At 46.7% G+C, this 19,288-nt stretch overlaps 1 protein-coding gene and 1 long non-coding RNA gene across 2 annotated transcripts; both read right to left on the reverse strand.

Moving 5' to 3' along the window:
• Positions 1-9: 9 nt before the first annotated feature.
• On the reverse strand, positions 10-507 carry LOC119126790. Its single transcript, XR_005098698.1, has 3 exons — positions 427-507; positions 238-320; positions 10-100 (listed from the first exon to the last, which is right to left on the reverse strand). It is a non-coding gene; the product is annotated as an uncharacterized LOC119126790 (long non-coding RNA).
• A 122-nt stretch (positions 508-629) lies between these two features.
• Positions 630-12,442, reverse strand: LOC119127440 (macrophage mannose receptor 1-like). The gene is made up of 27 exons (XM_037259380.1): positions 12,401-12,442; positions 12,230-12,336; positions 11,994-12,106; positions 11,658-11,797; positions 10,865-10,979; positions 10,742-10,789; positions 10,509-10,676; positions 9,004-9,123; positions 8,825-8,929; positions 8,714-8,737; positions 8,118-8,320; positions 7,946-8,052; positions 7,693-7,805; positions 7,571-7,624; positions 7,331-7,486; positions 7,162-7,244; positions 6,824-6,935; positions 6,691-6,738; positions 6,448-6,615; positions 5,935-6,045; positions 5,743-5,850; positions 5,589-5,618; positions 5,030-5,232; positions 4,850-4,956; positions 779-891; positions 682-714; positions 630-649 (listed from the first exon to the last, which is right to left on the reverse strand). Exons 1-27 carry the CDS (start codon positions 12,440-12,442, stop codon positions 630-632), a joined length of 2,751 nt encoding a protein of 916 aa, XP_037115275.1.
• Positions 12,443-19,288: the final 6,846 nt, after the last annotated feature.

A 19,288-nucleotide genomic window follows, 5' to 3' on the forward strand; every position in this document is an offset into this window, starting at 1 on the left:
CAAATGGCCGCTTTGTTGTGCAGGGGCTGCCGCCGATCTTCCCAACAGAATTTGGGAATGCGCAGTCCCCCGTGGTGTCATTTTGCCACTCGGCATAGTCCTGCGGACGACATGAGGGTGTTGGACTCTCAGCTTCCCAACGCCCTTCCTCCGCGCAATTGTTGTGCTCAAATTTCAACTTTCCCAACCTAGCTCGTGCAGAATGACTTTTCCAAAGTCCGTCAGCAATTTACTTACGAAAGCTGTTCCGTCACTATACTCATAGTTGTTGCTTTTCTTCTTCAGTCCCAGCCAAGAATACCAAACGCTTTGCGAGTGATCTTGAGGAAAGGAAGGACAACAAGAGCTTCAGGGCAAGAAGAGCTTCAGCTAAATGACGGCAGCTTTGTGGGACCGACGACTGCGGCGGTTCGTCTTAGCGCTCACCAAACACGAATTGAGCCTCTTGCCATGAGTGGACGCTAGCCAGGTGGCCACTCTGGGCAACACAGAACTTCTCGGCATCCTTCCAATCTTTGTACAGCTTCGAGTAAAAGTAGCAATGATCGCCATACAGTAGGTTGCCATTGTCGCAGGTGGAAGCTGAGGCCACAATCGAAAACATTGAGGAGGAAACCGTGACCACATGGTTAAAGTGCAAATAAGCGTGCTGCCACTCACTCTTCACAACAGCAAGACCACTTTTGGGGGAAGACGTCCGTCCCTCCGGGCAGCCTGCAAAAACAAAAGACCGTTTGCGCCTTTCAACGGCAACGTGACCGCAGATGTGCAGGCTTACTCAGCGGCCGTTTGCACATGTAGGCCAACGAGGAATCACAGGAGCCAGACCTCCACTTGCCGGGCTCACCCCTTCCCCCTTGGTTGACGTAGGCGCAGGACGCAACGTTGGCGCTGTCGGTAGATTAAAAAAAAAGGAACATTTTCCATTTTTCTTTGGTCCTTCTCAAAATTGGTTCCAGAACCTTTACGCGTCTCCGCCTGACAACAGCATGCAAAGTTGTTACATCTTACCTTTCGACTTGCTTTAAGGCCCAGTTGGTGTATGTCGTTGTCTGGTTATCGGACCAGGTCAGCTTCTGGCTCCCGCCTTCAAAGCGACACCAGATGTTGTCGCATTTCTGGGGGGGAAAAAGAAAACAGTTCCAGTTGTTGCTGCAGAGTCCACATCTGCTTGCGCTTCCGTCTCACCTGGTTAGAGAGTCCCAGCCAGATGGGGGTGTCCTCGCCCATGGTGCGCTTCACAAAGTCCTCCTCGGCCGAGGAGGTGATGGAGAGCAGGTTGCCGCCCTCCCAGACGCAGTGGTGCCAGGCCCCCAGCCAACCGTTGGACTCCTCCACCTTCTTGTAGCAGTTGGTGGCGTGCTCGAGCCACCCGGGAGCACACTTGCTGGCTGAGGGCCCAATTTGGGGAACAGATCAGAGCACACTCCTGTTTTTGCGCTTCAGTCCACCATTTTGAGCAAAGGGCAATTTGCAGGTCACGGTTGGCCAAAACTTGTCTTGCACATGTTCTCAGGCAAATTGGAAGACTCGACTTGTTAGGTTAGCCCAGTGCTTCCCGGCGCGGCGTGATACCAAAGGGGGGCGCGTGTGACACCAGGGGACACGCTTTTCTTTTGGCTGTACTGGATGAAAGGGTAATTTCATCCACTGCAGTAGGTGGCGGTATCACTGGAAGAGCGTGCGCAAGGAGTATCCGCTCTACAGTGGAGAGCGCACGGAACGTTCGCACACACAGCAGAGCAGGCGATAAAAAGTGCTGTGGGACACCATGGAAAACTACTGAACATGGTTGAAAAGAACGGCGGAGAGAGACGGAGATAAGAGAATTGAGAGTCACACGAAAGCTAAGACAAGGACATAAGACGCGTACATATCGCTCGGCTTCTGTGTGACTACGATGGGAGACGAGGAAAGACCGGTGTGTTTACTGTGCCTTACAATGTTGGCAGCGGACAGTATGAAGCCAAATAAATTAAGGCGGCACTTATGAAGTCGTTGCACCCCAATCACGCTGATAAGACGCTTGAGGTTTTTCAGCGAAAACAGGCTGAATATTGCCAACAATCATCCCACTTTAGTCAATCAGCAAGCACTGTAGGCATCATATAAAGCAGCGTACCATATTGCTCAGTGCAAAACAAAACAAAAAAGCACACCATTGCAGAAGAGCTGATACTACCTGCAGCCGTGGAATGCTGCCTCATTTTGATTAAAGAACAGCACAAATTGTTTTATTTATTTTTGTTTTGTAGGTTACATTTATTTATATATTGTGCTCCTGAGTTAATGTTGCTGATTACTTTGAATTGAATATTATTTATTGCTGTTATTTAATGTAATATTATGTATGTTTATTATTATTTTATTGTATTTTTTTTCAGCATAAAATGGCAGCTGGTAAAGAATGTTTATAGTTTGAATAATTATAATTAATTTTTTGGTTTCAGGCAGTGATGCACTTTGAATCTGTTCTGTTACAGACTAAAAACAATGTTAATAATAAAGTTATTCTTTATTGTAAGTTGATTTTTTTTATGAATTTTATTTCTTTTTTGTTTTCTTTAATGTTAATAACATGGAGGGGGGGCGCGAAATGTTTTCTTCTCCCTAGGGAGGGGCATAACAGAAAATAATTGAGAAGCACTGGGTTAGCCCTATGGCACCAGAGACGTTTACAATTTGAAATGATCCCTAAAAAAAAAAATCACCTTTATAAAGCACGCTTGTGAAACTAACATCGCCACATGCGAGTCAACGCGAAAAACATTCAAGTACATTTGCGTACTTAATAAAATAAGAAAAATTGCACAGAATTTGTGACCAATTTTGTCAGGCTACTTACCGTCAGAAGACAGCGAAAGTTCTGCCACTCCTGCAAGAGGAAAGGCAAAGACAGACGTCAGGGCAAAGACGGACGTCAGGGCAAAGACGGACGTCAGGGCAAAGACGGACGTCAATGCGCAATGACGGCCAGAGGAGCATCACAACTTACTCACCTTTTTTCATCTTCTTGCAGACGTAGCTTCTCTTCTCGTCGCACGTGTCGTGCTTCCAGTCGCCGCTGTCAGTGAACAAGGAAAGACACTTCCCCCCTTCAGCGTCACCTGGAGGGAGGGAGAGAAGATCTCAGAGCTCGGCCGTTCCTCCAAAGTGCAGCCGACAAGCATCAGACATGCTTTCAGACCGACCTGAACTCGAGTGGATGTAAGTGAACGGGGATCCGTCAGTCCATTGGGCGTCATCTTCCGTGGTGGAGACATTGGCGCCCAACCACAGAGAGGGCAGAAACCTGACATAACCTGTGGACCCAAGGCAAAGGTGGAACAGCATCTTCCAGAGACACGCTTTACTCACCCACTAATGGAGCCCATGTGGCACATTTTGGAACGACACCATTCATTCGTTCATTCGGTCATTCCATCATTCATTCATTCATTCATTTGTGATACCAATGAATGGCCGCCTACCATGTACAAAGGTCTGCTCATGGTTGTCGGTGATGCTGAGCAGGTTCCCGTGGAGGCGTTGGCAGTCGTCTTGCGCGTCCTGCCAGGTCTTGGTGGGCTGGCGGATCATCAGGTAGCAGAAGTCGTTGGTGGGGTCGTCCAGCCACCAGCCGCATTTGTCAGTCCAGCCTGCGAGACAGACGGCGCAGGAGGGCAAAACAGCATCACACAGCGTAGAAGACGGCGGCAGTGTGAGACACCTACCTTGTTGGCTGACTAATGGTGGCAGCTGTTGAGGCCCTCCTCGTTTGGCTGCATGGTAAAGGAGGGCGAGTGAGCAAGTGCATGAAGGAGCGCAAGGAGGGACATTTTTGCACCTGTTTTGCAGACAAATGGCCGCTCTGTTGTGCAGGGGCTGCCGCCGATCTTCCCAACAGAATTTGGGAATGCGCAGGCCCCCGTGGTGTCATTTTGCCACTCGGCATAATCCTGTGGACGACATGAGGGTGTTGGACTCTCAGCTTCCCAACGCCCTTTCTCCGCGCAATTGTTGTGCACAAATTTCAACTTTCCCAACCTAGCTCGTGCAGAATGACTTTTCCAAAGTCCGTCAGCAATTTACTTACAAAAGCTGTTCCGTCACTATACTCATAGTTGTTGCTTTTCTTCTTCAGTCCCAGCCAAGAATACCAAACGCTTTGCGAGTGATCTTGAGGAAAGGAAGGACAACAAGAGCTTCAGGGCAAGAAGAGCCTCAGCTAAATGACGGCAGCTTTGTGGGACCGACGACTGCGGCGGTTTGTCTTAGCGCTCACCAAACACGAATTGAGCCTCTTGCCATGAGTGGACGCTAGCCAGGTGGCCACTCTGGGCAACACAGAACTTCTCGGCATCCTCCCAATCTTTGTACAGCTTCGAGTAAAAGTAGCAATGATCGCCATACAGTAGGTTGCCATTGTCGCAGGTGGAAGCTGAGGCCACAATGGAGAACATTGAGGAGGAAACCATGACCACGTGGTTAAAGTGCTGCAACTCACTCTTCACGACAGCAAGACCACTTTTGGGGGAACACGTCCGTCCCTCCAGGCAGCCTGCAAAAAAAAAAAAAAGACCGTTTGCGCCTTTCAACGGCAACGTGACTGCAGACGTGCAGGCTTACTCAGCGGCCGTTTGCACATGTAGGCCAACGAGGAATCACAGGAGCCAGACCTCCACATGCCGGGCTCACCCCTTCCCCCTTGGTTGACGTAGGCGCAGGAAGCAACGTTGGCGCTGTCGGTAGATAAAAAAAAAAAAAGGAACATTTTCCTATTTTTCCTTGAGTGCTCCTTCTCAAAATTGGTTCCAGAACCTTTACGCGTCTCCGCCTGACAACAGCATGCAAAGTTGTTACGTCTTACCTTTCGAGTTGATTTGAGGCCCAGTTGCGGTGTGTTGTTGTCTGGCCATCGGACCAGGTCAGGTTCTGGCTCCCGCCTTCAAAGCGACACCAGAACTCGTCGCATTTCTGGGAAGCAAAAAAAAAAAAACAGTCCCACTTGTCGCTGCAGAGTCCACGACTGCTTGCGCTTCCGTCTCACCTGGTTGGAGAGTCCCAGCCAGAAGCGGGTATCCTCGCCCATGGTGCGCTTCACAAAGTCCTCCTCGGCCGAGGAGGTGATGGAGAGCAGGTTGCCGCCCATCCAGAAGCAGTGGTGCCAGGCCCCCAGCCAACCGTTGGGCTCCATCTCCTTCTTGTAGCAGCTGGAGTTGTGCTCGAGCCACCCGGGATCACACCTGCTGGCTGAGGGCACAATTTGGGGAACAGATCAGAGCACACTCCTGTTTTAGCTCCTCAGTCCACCATTTTGAGAAAAGGAAAATTTGCAGGTCACGGTTGGCCAAAACTTGTCTTGCACATGTTCTCAGGCAAATTGGTAGATCCGGTACGCAACTTGTTAGGTTAGCCCTATGGCATCAGAGACGTTTACAATTTGAAATGATCCCTAAAAAAAAAAAAAATCACCTCTCTAAAGCACGCTTGTGAAACAAACATCGCCACATGCAAGTCAACGCGAAAAACATTCAAGTACATTTGCGTACTTAATAAAATAAGAAACATTGCACAGAATTTGTGACCAATTTTGTCAGGCTACTTACCGTCAGAAGACAGCGAAAGTTCTGCCACTCCTGCAAGAGGAAAGGCAAAGACAGACGTCAGGGCAAAGACGGACGTCAGGGCAAAGACGGACGTCAGGGCAAACACGGACGTCAATGCGCAATGACGGCCAGAGGAGCATCACAACTTACTCACCTTTTTTCATCTTCTTGCAGACGTAGCTTCTCTTCTCGTCGCACGTGTCGTGCTTCCAGTCGCCACTGTCAGTGATTAAGGAAAGACACTTCCCACCTTCGGCGTCACCTAGAGGGAGGGAGACAAGATCTCAGCGCTCCGCCGTTCCACCAAAGTGCAGCCGACAAGCATCAGACATGCTTTCAGACCGACCGGCACTCGAGTGGATGTAAGTGAACGGGGATCCGTCAATCCATTGGGCGTCATCTTCCGTGGTGGAGACATCGGCGCCCAACCACAGAGAGGGCAGAGACATGGCGTAACCTGTGGACCCAAGGCAAAGGTGGAACAGGATTTAATAATAATAATAAATTATATTTATAACGGACTTTCCATTCGGGGAGGAATCTCAAAGTGCTACATGGCAAGTAAAAACAAGAAAACAAAGCAAGGACAAGTATAAAACAACTGGACGACAACTAGGATATGAGAACAGGAATTACGGAAATGCTAGAGTAAAGAGGTGAGTTTTAAGTCCGGTTTTGAAAGAGTCAGTGGATTGGGGTGCTCTTAGGTGGATCATCCAGAGATACGCTTTACTGACCCGCTCATTGAGCCCATGAGGCGCATTTTGGAACGACACCATTCATTCATTTGTTCGATTAATTAATTCATTCATCCATTCATCCGTTCATTTATTCATGACACCAACAAATGGCCGCCTACCATGTACAAAGCGCTGCTCTTCATAGTCGGTGATGCTGAGCAGGTTCCCGTGGAGGCGTTGGCAGTTGGCTTGCGCCTCCTGCCAGGTCTTGGTGGGCTGGCGGATCATCAGGTAGCAGAAGTCGTTGGTTGGGTCGTTCAGCCACCAGCCGCATGTGTCAGTCCATCCTGTGAGCCAGACGGCGTAAGACGGCGTAAGACGGCGCAAGACAGCGTAAGACGGCGGCAGTGCGGGACACCTACTCGGTTGGCCGACTAGTGATGGCAGCTGTGGAAGCCCTCCGCGCTGGGCTGTAGGGGAATGGGGGGGGGGGTTTGCAAATATGAGCAAATGCTTGATATGTGCAGAAGGAGCGCTCGGGAGGGGCGTTTGCACCTCTTTTGCAGACAAATGGCCGCTCCGTTGTGCAGGAGCTGGCACTCAACTCCCCAACAGAATTTGGGAATGCACAGTCCCCCTTGGTGTCATTTTTCCAGTTGTTGTAGTCCTGCGGACGACATGAGCATGTTGGACTCTGCTCGGCTTCCCGACGCCCTTCCTCGGCAATCGCTCACTCACGCCCAAGTTTTGCCCATTTCCCTTCCAAAACAATCCCAAATTTGAAGCCTCGAGCAGCATTTCTCCTATGTCCACTTTTATTTTTATCCTACTCAAATTTGGACTTTGCCAGCTCAGCTGTTGAAAAATGAGTTTTTCAAAGGCATTTCACTTACATAAGTTGTTCCATCACTCCACTCGTAGTCGTCGTCCTCCTTCTTGAGTCCCACGAAAACAGATTGTGAGGTCTGCGAGTGATCTTGAGGAAAAGAAGGAGAACACGAGCTTCAGGGCAAGAAGAGCTTCAGTCAAATGACGACTGCGGCGGTTCCTCTTGGTGCTCACCATACACAAATTGGGCCTCTTCCTTGGAGTGGACGCTAGCCAGGTGGCCTTCCCGGGAACGACACAACTTCTCGGCATTGTCAAAGGTTTTTTCCGTCTTCTCGTAACGATAACAATAATCGCCATAGTGGAAGGTGTTGTCCTGGCAGTCGGAGGCTGGGGCCACAAAGAAAAACATGACCATGACAAGATGGTCATCTTGCATGATGGTCAAGTGCAAATACGTGTGCTGCAACTCACTCTTCACTACAGCAGGACCCCTTTTGGGGGAACACGTCTGTCCCTTCGGGCAGCCTGCAAAAAAAAAAAAAAGACCGTTTGCGCCTTTCAACGGCAACGTGACGGCCGACGTGCAGGCTTACTCAGCGGCCGTTTGCACATGTAGGCCAATGAGGAATGACAGGAGCCAGACCTCCACTTGCCAGGCTCACCACTTCCCCCTTGGTTGACGTAGGCGCAGGACGCAACGTCGGCACTGTCGAGAGAAAAAAAAATAAAAAAAATCAAGGAATTCTTTTCCCGTGTTTTTTTTTTTTTTTTTCCCCAAGTGGCCGTTTTCAAAATTGGCTCCAGAACCTCCGGCTGACAACAGCATGCAAAGTTGTTCCGTCTTACCTTTCGACTTGATTTAAGGCCCAGTTGGTGTATGTCGTTGTCTGATTATCGGACCAGGTCAGGTTCTGGCTCCCGCCTTCAAAGCGACACCAGACCTTGCCGCATTTCTGGGGGGGAAAAAGAACAACAGTCCCAGTTGTCGCTGCAGAGTCCACTGCCGCTTCCGTCTCACCTGGTTGGAGAGTCCCAGCCAGAAGGGGGTGTCCTTGCCCATGGTGCGCTTCACAAAGTCCTCCTCGGCCGAGGAGGTGATGGAGAGCAGGTTGCCGCCCACCCAGACGCAGTGGTGCCAGGCGCCCAGCCAACCGTTGGGAATCATCTCCTTCTTGTAGCACCTGGAGTCGTGCTCGAGCCACCCGGGAAGACACTTGTTGGCTGAGGGCACAATTTGGGTAGGCGGACAGATCAGAGCACACTCCTGTTTTTGCCCTTCAGTCCACCATTTTGAGCAAAGGGCAATTTGCGGGTCACGGTTGGCCAAATCTACATTTTCTCAGGCAAATTGGAAGATCCGGGACTTGACTTGGTTAGCTTAGCCCAATGGCATCAGAGACGTTTACATTTTGAACGGATTCCGGAAAATACACCTTCACGCTTGAGAAACAACCACGGCCGCATACAAAGTGCCGCTGTACAAGTTAAGACTATGCAAAAAAAACATTCAACACGTGGCTGAGTATTTCATAAAAATGAAAAAGCACACAATTTGTTGGTTGGCATGGTGTGACTCCAGGATCATTGTTTTCGACGCAGTCAAAGGCGACTTACAGTCAGGAGTCGGCGTAGCCTTTACTGCAAGAGGAAAGGAAAAGAGACATCAAGGCACAGACAGACGTCAAGGGGCGACGACAAGACAGTCGGTGGGGCGTTGCCTCTCACCATTTCCTCTTTTCTTGCAGACGTAACCTCTCTCGTTGTTGCACGAGTCGTACTTCCAGTCGCCGTCGCCAGTGAGGAAGGAAAGACAATTACCATCGACGGTACCTGGGGGGCGGGAGAGAAGATCTCAGTGCTCCTACATTCCTCCAAAATGCAGCAGACAACCGTCTCCGACAAACCTGAAGTCGGGCGGACGTATTCGATCGGGGATCCGTCAGCCCACTTGCTGCCTTTGGCACTGACGGAGACATCGGCGCCCAACCACAGAGAGGATGCATTCGTCAGAGGCTTGACGTAACCTGTACCGGAATGAACGACATCGTCAAGAGGAGCCGAGTGAGGAGGACGCGTCATACGTTGAGCTCCGGGTGATCGACTTTCTCAGCTCAAAAGGAATTGAATTATATATCAAAACACCACAACATGCCAAAGTTCTCGTCATCAAGGAGCTGAGCAAATGCCAAAACACACAACACCAAAGGTAAACACAAACCGCATTCATGAGAAAAACACTTTAGGACTAGAAACCTTTCCATATGCAGAACATAAAAAAGTGGGCTGTTATATAGAGACCATTTGCCTGTATTTATTTTCTGCGACTAACTACTGGAAACCCAAGGACACCAACCGGTTGAAATACAAACATACAAATATTGAAGAGTCAAGTGTTGACGAGGAAGGAGCGTGGATTTCTAACTTTCTTTCAAACATTATGCCATAAAACCTGTCCTGTCAACAAATACTACAAAAAAGAGGCAAAGAGCCCATGGGTCACTAAAGGATTAAAAAAGGCCTGCAAGGAGAAGAACACGCTGTGTAAACAATTCATAAAAATACAAGAATAAATGAACCAGCATTATGAGGACACGTAAGAAGGAACGTTATCATAAAATGTTAGATTGTAGTAAAAATAATACAAAGGGGGCAATATTACAGTGCAACGGAGCTAAAAACAAAATTATATATACATTGAAAGTGACCCATCAATACACGATGAAAGGGGTGGTAAATGGATTCAATCTTTTTTTTTTTTCATAAATGTGGGACCAGCCGGCAAGAAAAATACAGGATCCAGACAGACTCGGGCAAATGGAGCGAAAGGCTTAAATATTTCTTGGTGCAGTTGGCACAAAAGTAGTAGTAGAGATTGTAAAGAGAAGTGAAAGCAAAACCTCAACTGATTACAATGAATAAGAAAAGTGAGTGCTGAAATTGCAAAAGCGTTTCATCTGGTCAATGACATGAAAATAGCTCAAGTAAATGTGGGGATGGAGGATGTCTGTGGGGTGAAATTGTGGAATGGTCTGGAAAATTAAAATTGTGCAAACACAAAAGTATTCCAAAAAAGTGTCGAAAAACTGGTTTCTTAACATGTATGAGGGGAAAAACAGACAAAACTGACTACACACAGGCAAAAAGGAATCTGAAAGTGTATCTACTTGTGTTTTATTGATTTATGTGTTGAATTATTGGTTGAACGGATTAGGGTGGGAATCTAAACAGCTCTGCTTCCTCCTACTCGAGCATTCTTTGTTGTTGGGGTTTTTGGGTTGTTTGTTTCAGTGACTTAGATATATATGGCACTTTAAAGTGGTGTTTTATTTTCCTATTGTCACGTTTTAAATAGGTTCGAAATGAACATACAACAATAACACCACCAATATTTCAATTCATGGCCGCCTACCATATACAAAGCGCTGCTCATCATCGTCGGTGATGCTGAGCAGGTTCCCTTGGAGGCGTTGGCAGTCGTCTTGCGCCTCCTGCCAGGTCTTGATGGGCTGGCGGATCATCAGGTAGCAGAAGTCGTTGGTGGCGTCGTCCAGCCACCAGCCGCATTTCTGAGTCCAGTCTGCGAGCCAGACGGCGTAAGACGGCGCAAGACAGCGGAAGACGGCGGCAGTGCGGGACACCTACCCGGCTGGCCGACTAATGGTGGCAGCTGTGGAGGCCCTCCGCGCTTGGCTGCAGAAAAAGGGGAGCGAATATGACCAAATGCTTCACGCATCCAAAAGGGGCGCTCGGGTGGGACGTTTGCACCTGTTTTGCAGACCAGTGGGAATCTGTTGTAGCAGTAATAGTTTCTGTTCAGGTATTTGCTGGAACTCAAATAAGAACAGAAGCCACTGGAGCCGTGGTAAGTTTTTCCGTAGTCCTGCGGATGAGATTTTGGACATAACTTTAGCATGTTGCATTCGATGTGGTCATCTTCCCGCCGCATTTCCTCACTTGCAGCGTTTTCGTACCTTCTCTCATTAAAGTTTCACTTTGGTTGTTGGTTTCACTTTGTCAGTCATAGTAGTATGAACATTGCCATAAAACATTGTGCCCGCCCTGGCAACCCAAATAAATGCCTGGGAAAAACATGCACAAAGCAACTAACCCTGTCAGTCAAAGTAGTATGAACATTGCAATAAAACATTGTGCCGGCCCTGGCAACCCAAATAAATGTCTGGGGAAAACGTGCACAAAGCAACTAACCCTGAAGACCTAAAGACAAACCCGAGGCACCATCCAGGATATATCATCTTAACCGCCTCCTCTCTAAAATCAGAGCGCCAATACTTTGTAAGCGGCTGCCCGATGCCTCGAGACAAGACGGATGCCTGCAACATGACTTTTCCAAAGGCCTTCAGCAATCCACTTACAAAAGAAGCTGTTCCGTCAGTCCACCCGTAGTTGTTGCACTTCTTCTTTTCTCCCACCCAAGTTGCTCCGTCCGTTGCGTGATCTTGATGAAAGGAAGGAGAACAAGAGCTTCAGGGCAAGAAGAGCTTCAGCCAAATGACGACTGTGGCGGTTCTTCTTGGTGCTCACCAAAAAGGAATCGGACCTCTTGGTCAGAGTGTATGCTAGTCAGGTGGCCTTGCCGGGCGACACAAAACTTCTCGGCATCCTCCCAATATCTGTACGTCGCGTCAAAAAGATAGCAATCATCGCCATAAAGGAAGTTGCCATCGGCGCAGTCGGAAGCTGAGGCCACAAAGAAAAACATTGAGGAGGAAACCATGACGAGATGGTTAAAGCGCAATTAAGCGTGCTGCAACTCACTCTTCATTACAGCAGAAACACTATTGGAGGTACACGTCCGTCCCTCCGGGCAGCCTGCAAAAAAAAAAGACCGTTTGCGCCTTTCAACGGCAACGTGACCGCAGACGTGCAGACTTACTCTGCGGCCGTTTGCACATGTAGGCCAACGAGGAAGCGCAGGAGCCAGACCTCCACTTCCCACGCGAAAGATGAGCCTCTTGGTTGACGTAGGCGCAAGACGCGACGTCGGCGCTGTCGGCAGATTATAAAAAGGAACATTTTCCTATTTTTCCTTGAGTGCTCGTTCTCAAAATTGGTTCCAGAACCTTTACGCGTGTCCGCCTGACAACAGCATGCGAAGATGTGACTTCTTACCTTTTAAATCGGTCTAAGGTCCAGTTGGTGTGTGTCGTTGTCTCGCCATCAGACCAGATCAGCTCCTGGCTTCCGGCTACAAAGCCACACCAGACGTCGTCGCATTTCTGTGGGGAAAAAAGAAAACAGTTCCAGTTGGTGCTGCAGAGTCCACGACTGCTTCCGTCTCACCTGGTTGGAGAGTCCCAGCCAGAAGCGGGTGTTCTTGCCCATGGTGCGCTTCACAAAGTCCTCTTCGGCCGAGGAGGTGATGGAGAGCAGGTCGCCGCCCTGCCAGACGCAGTGGTGCCGGGCCCCCAGCCAACCGTTGGGCTTCTCCACCTTCTTGTAGCAGTTGGTACCATACTCGAGCCACCCGGTAAGACACTTGTTGGCTGAAGGCACAATTTGGGGATCAGGCGGACAGATCAGAGCACACTGATGGAACACTTGCATGTTTTTACTCTGTGCTCTTCATTGGGGGCATCTCAACCAAATGCATGAGGATTCTGTCAGGGGTGGGGTGGGGGATGGAGGGGCCAACGGCCATTGTCGCTTTGGCCCCTTCCAAAAACTTGCCTGTCCTTCATTTTTGGGTGCAGCCAGCATCATGCAGCAAAGTGGAGCTGCTGATTGTTCGCATAAAAGCATCACTTACGCCTGCCAAGGATTGCACACAATTGCTCCAAAGTGATGATACTAAGCTTCAGATGTACAGTGGGGCAAAAAGTAGGTAGTCAGCCCACCAATGGTGCAAGTTGTTCCACTTAAAAGATGCCATCATCATCTTCACCCTCAGCAATTACCCCACCCAGCAGTTACGCACGTGTGGCATATCGATGACCAATGACCTAAGCTCAAATCAGGTCAGCACACATTTCACCACTGGAGGGTGCTAAAGCACAACGCAACTCAATCGAATGGGACACGTTGCAACAGTTGGACCGCTCCCCCCTTCTTAGCTCAAGAAGAGCCCGTCCTTCCTTATATCAAAGTACAAAGCCGAGCAAGACTGTGTTTCATGGAGAAAAAGGGCTTTTAAACTGCGGGCTCACTCACTCACTCAATCAAACCTAATAAGCATGGACTCTGAGGGGCAAATGCAATTATTCAGATGCGCCCTGCGATTCACTAGGTGAAATGAACACGCACTGAAATCAGAGTCTCATAAAAGTCCTACTCAGTTTTGCAATCTTTGAAAACATTATGCCGACACATTTTGATGATGCGCAGCGATATTATGAACTGCACAACTGTGTTGCAACTTTTTTGTGTGATGATAACAGACCAAACACGAAGGTGTATTAATAATATAATTACTACAGTATAATTATTAATATAACAATGATTATGATCTCGATTTAGATCATAATAACCATGATTTTTTATAACGGAGGTGCTAAGAAATATCTATTGTATAAAGGGGCTGTAAGAAATTATTGCTCATACTGTATCAAGGACTGTAAGAAACTATTAATAATAATGACTAATAATGATTGATTATTATTCATTATAATTAGCTCATATAAATCATGAAAATATTCTTATAATAGGGGCGCCAAGAAATATCTTGTCTATATACACATGTGCATAATATATTGTATAAGAAATGATTATTCTTATTTATTATTGTTATCATTATTATTCATAATAAATGTATTACTTTTATTATTATTAAACTAGTATTATCACTATTATCATTCTTATTATTATATATTATTTATTATTCTCGTGTCTTGTTGACATTCTCTGTCTTAAACCCGAACGGTGCAACTCATCTAAGTGTCACAAAGTCCAATCAGCCGCTCCTGAATTCCAAGTGCGCCCATGTTTTAGGGGGGGAAAAAAAAAACAGAGCGACAGAAAATCAAAAGCAAACGCAGAAAAGAGAGATGGAAGGAAAAGCCCAGTAACGCGACAGCACATATAAACACATTCGGTTTTCAAACTAAAAGAGCAATTTTAGATTGAATATTTTGAAGTTATATGCTCAACTTCAATAATCATACCGACAGCCATTGCGCACTTAAAATTCACAAGCGCTCGTCTGCCGCCGTGAAAAAAAAAAAGCCAAGACACTTGACTCAACGGCTTTAGCTCGTCATTTCAAAGTCAAGTTGCTCGTATGTTCGGACATTACAGCAGCCCGCATGAATGATGACAATGATGATAAAGGCAAGCCTCGATAACAAGAAAGGTCCGGATTGGGCTCCTCTCAAACCAAGTTGGACACAGCAACTACATCAAAGTGTCCGAATAATGTGGATTCTTCTAAGTTCATCAAAGTTGTTGTCGTCCAAATTTGTGACATTGCAATGATTTATTTTTTATCTCAGGCACCGTAATGTGAGAATATAAGCAGATGCAGTCATGCTAACTCACAGTACAGTACAGTACATTCCATCGTTTCTCCAGCTCTTTACTGTTGTTTTAATGGACTAAAGATACAATTTGCTTACCTGAAGCACATGTCCAATATATGCCAATCAGGAGAAGTACATTCTTTAATTCTATCCACATGTTGGAGGAAAATCAATCCCCCCTCTCACTGGGGGTCGCAACGAATTCAGAAAACAAATGATAAGTCGCCTCACTGAAAATAGCCAGTGGATTGTAGTCCAGAGGAAAATGGAAGTTTGATCCACTCTGCTCCGAGCCCGAAGCATGCCGCGCCCACACGTCTACGTCAAACACGTCACATTCAAAGGCTCAAAGCACTCTCAAGCTACGTGGGGGGCGGCGCGCGCGTGTGCGTATGACCAAAAGTTTAAAAAAAAAAGGGAAACAGCACTGCCCCTTTGAGTCCTTTCATTTTTGTAACTTTGTAAATGTTCTAGACGTGAACAACAGCGAAAAGCAGTCAACTCGTTTAACTGTAAATATAAATAATTAAATCCAAGTGCGAAAGTTGGAATTCAATGAGGTGTCACTCAATTTATGTTCAAGGATATAGACAAGACTACAGAAGCTTTTCCATTCACGCCTCTCAGAATTCCTGTTGATTTTCAGAGAACGTGAGAAAATACATTTAGCCGACGTGCTTTTGAATGAAAATGAACGATGAGCAAATGAATCTGAGAGAAATGAGGGGAAAGCGTCTCCAATTGAGCCTCGCAAGCCTCGAGTGCAAAAGCACAAACCATATGTAGAATACTTTTTATTCATAATATCTATCATATAAATATGATCATAAAAAGTATCATCTTTTTTATTGAATCTTTGATTTAACTCCTCTGTGAACGTGCATTTTCCTGTCGGCATTGCTTGTAAACACTCGGTGTAGACTGGCCAGCCCATCCTACTTTGTAGCAAAGTGACTAGATTTGAGGAGAAGGGCGTGACTTTTTTGCCACCCATACAGAGAAAGCTGGAATTGAGTGAAATGCAACCGAGTGGCAATTCTATTGACAATACCGTACATGTCTTATGTTTGAGGCAGTCCAACAAAATCTCGGACAATTTTGAACTTTCCCCCGGACATCTTTTTATCTCTCAAAAGTAGGCCATGTCCGGGAAAAAGACTGGTCACCCTAACTTACACGAATGAGCCCAATGAGTGCACACCCGCACGCCCACAGGCACACAAAGGCTTGTCCACGAATGGGCCTTTTTTTGCTCAACATTTAGAGGTAGAGGCAAAGATGGCGGTCTCAAAATAAATGGGTGTGCAAGTATTTGGATTTATGGTGGGTATGCAAAAGACGTGCCCCCCCGTGATGATTTCAAAGACACCCTCCAACATGACAGAAGGGCTTTATGCACACAGGAGTTGAACCTAGGAGCTTGTAGGACACACCAAGGAGTTGAAAGAGAAAGAAGACATTGTGCTCCTTGATGCTAAGTCATAAAGTCCTTGCCCGACGCCTCATCACGCCACTTTGGCTTTGTTCAAGGCTTCTTCCAGAACGATACATTTGTGTAACAAGAGCACATAGACAAATAGTTGTGCAGTGTGCACGGGCCAAACAACTAAAAAGTATCCATTTAGGGACAAAATTCTCCACGAGATGTCTTGGAAGGTCTCGAGCGGCGTGGCTGCGGCGTGGCTGTGGCGTGGCTGCACACTAAATAAACGTCCATAAAAGTCAGTTAAATAAATAATGCAAATTTTGAAAACAAATATATTTTCTTTCATTTTTACTGCAGGTCACAATGGGAACCAACTGATCAGTATTAAGCAACAAAAGGAGAAAACAAAAATCCATTGACCGACCAGTAAGCCTGACTATTTTCATTATGATCTTGAGGTGTAGAAAGGGGACTCAGCTTTCGACAAGAGGGAGCAGACACACAAACGGCAACACTGCTTGTTACTTATGTTGCGAGTCCAAGGTTGCCTGAAACTAGTGGATGGCTATCCGACCAGCAGACACGTGACAGCACCACACAGTAATGGCGAACAAATTGAAAAATGACTTCGGACTCATCACGCTACTTTGGCTTTGCTGCGGGGGAGTCGTCAGAACGTTCAAGGCTTCTTCCACAACGATACGTTTGTTTAACAAGAGCACAAAGACACATAGTTGTTCACGGGCCAAATTGATAATAACAACTAAAAGGTATCCACTTAGGGACAAAATTCCCCACATGAGATGTCTTGGAATGTCTCGAGTGGCATGGCTGTGCGCGAAATAAATGTCCATAAAAAAAGAAATAACAGTTGAATAAAGAATGCAAATTTTGAAAACAAACGTGAACTTTTCTTTCATTTTCACTGCAGGTCACAATGGGGACCCAGTGTTGTTTTTGTGGACAATCAATATTCAGCAACAAAAGCAGAAAACAAAAATCCACGGATGGACCGATAAGCCTGACTATTTCCTTGACGACCTTGAGGTAGTCATACCGGTCCAGAAAGGGGGCTGAGTTGTCAACAAGAAGGAGCAGACACATAAACGGCAACACTGCTTGTTACTTATGTGGCAAGTCCATGGTTGGCTGCAACTTCAGAGTGGGGCCAAGTCGTTCCATCCGACCAGCAGACACGTGACAGTGCGGGTCGGCTCGCCTACAAAGTCCAGTTTTGGGGGAGCCGCTGATGGATAATAACTAAAAAGTATCCACTTTAGGACAAAATTCCCCACACGAGATGTCTTGGAGGTCTCGCGGATTTTCACATATTGCGCGTGGTCTTTTTAGCATACTTTGAGTGAATGACTCAATTTTCAATATATAAAACAAATATTGCAGTCTGCTGAAGACTCATTTCGGTCTTCGCGGCAGATGAGGTGGGAGGGTGCTTGTTTTGCGTGGAGCAAGCCTTTTACGTGTCCGTCCATAAAAATGTCCTCCACCTCTACAATTTAAGTTGCAGCGGCAGACCTTTTTCTCTAGAAGCAAACCAAGAGATGTTTTGGATGGGTGGACAAATAAGTCATACATAATAAGTCAAAGAAGTCATATGTGCATGTGCATGTTGGAGCAGAGTTGCATAAAATGCCTCAGATCAAGCCAATACATGGCTTTAGTCAATGACCATTTACGTTGATTAACCTATTTGCAACAAAGAGTTATAAGATAGGAATCTTCCACAGTGGAGACTCCACGGGAAGTGAGGGGTACAGTCAGGTGCCTCTCTCACAAACCTTGCAAATATCCTTCTCCTGCCATCTAGCGGTGAATGGTAATACTAAAACATCAAACCACAGCCCGTGCATATTTGTAGTTTGGCAGCAGCAAATTCCAATATTTGCAGGATTTATTTTAAATCCCCCGCCCATTTATTTGCAAGAGCCCACTGAGGTGACCCAACTTTGGGTTGCAGAAAACCCAATTGTTGGGTTGTTTTGGGCAAAACGTATGGGTCGGTCCAATTTTCACCCAAACTGGGATGAATGTGTGCTATCCCTACTTTGAAACCCTAAACCTAGTTTAAAAGGTTACTTTAAAGCACTAATCCTTTTTTAAAATCCTAGCCCTAGTTTCAACCTCTTCTTTGAAACCTAAGCTTAGTTGAAAAACTGACTGAAAGCCTAACCCTAGTTGAAATGTGAAATGTGAAAACGTGAGTGAGCAACACTCATCTGCTCAATGACAGCTCAGCAAGTTAATAGCATTGAAAATTTATTGTGGTATCAGATCGCTTACACCGGTGAAATGAGACGATGCGTGACAACATCGGTCTACTGAGCCAGAATGCAAAGCAAATCAAAAGCAGTGTCGGAATCATCCCGAGAAGAAACGCAAGTAAGCAGGCACAAACGAGACTTGACAGATATACAAGATGGCGCCCATTGCTGGGCTTGCCAGGTGAACGCAAACAAACGCTTCTCTTGACCACTGTGGTAAACCAAACGGTTACATGACGGTCCCGGACTCTGACTTTTAGAACGAATGCACTGTAGAGAGTTTGCCGGAGGGAGAATCTCCAGTGCGTGACGCTTCTTCACAAGTTGAATGCAGTGTTTTGCCTCCTTGGACCATTCCAGCTCAGTGGGGCTGCTATCGTTGAAATGAGTTCAACGTGTAAATCCCGAGTCACAAATGCAAACGGTGAGGCGATGACACTTCGAACTCTACGCGAGGACTTGAACTTGACAAGCAGTGTGAACAAAACTTTTTTTTTTAAGGATGATTGAAAAGAAAAAAAACCCAGCAGGGAGCCGATTTGGGAACTAAACTGCTAAGGCCAGCACGATGTGAATAAATAACAGGAAATACAATCAAGCGTGCGCCCCAAAAAAGCAAACTTAAAATGGCCGTTGCTGCGAGATGACGGCAAAGTTTCCAGCTTGCCCTTGACATCCAATGCCAGCACTAAATAAACAAGCTAAGCTAGCAGGCAAAGTAAACAAAAGTGGCCTAGCTTCACACGCACGCATGCACGCACAGACACCAAAGTGCTTCAAGTTGGGGTCAGAACAGGAAAAAAAAAAACAATAGAAACATACTTATAAAAAGCTTACATATGACATCACTGTGTAAAAAAAACAGGGGACAATGTCTCCGCGCTTTGTCGTTCGAGTAGAGTTGCTAATGCTAAACGCATACAGTTTTGTTTTTTGAGGGGGGAAAAAAGGCGGCGTTAAGTGGACTGACCTTCGCCGGCAAAGTAATCAATCACTTCTCATCTAGCCAAAT

This window comes from Syngnathus acus, chromosome 9, assembly GCF_901709675.1.
Source record: "Syngnathus acus chromosome 9, fSynAcu1.2, whole genome shotgun sequence".
Lineage (NCBI taxonomy): Eukaryota > Metazoa > Chordata > Actinopteri > Syngnathiformes > Syngnathidae > Syngnathus > Syngnathus acus.

Bases quoted from the DNA above. Each gene is read 5' to 3' on its own strand.
- LOC119127440 (XM_037259380.1), bottom strand. From the start codon at position 12,442: ATGGGCAAGAACACCCGCTTCTGGCTGGGACTCTCCAACCAG. The intron at 9,124-10,508 runs GTAGGCGGCCAT...ATTCCGGTACAG, and splicing joins TGAGCAGCGCTTTGTATATG to GTTACGTCAAGCCTCTGACG. The intron at 6,936-7,161 runs GTAAGTGAAATG...TGTCGTCCGCAG, and splicing joins GGAGTGATGGAACAACTTAT to GACTACAACAACTGGAAAAA.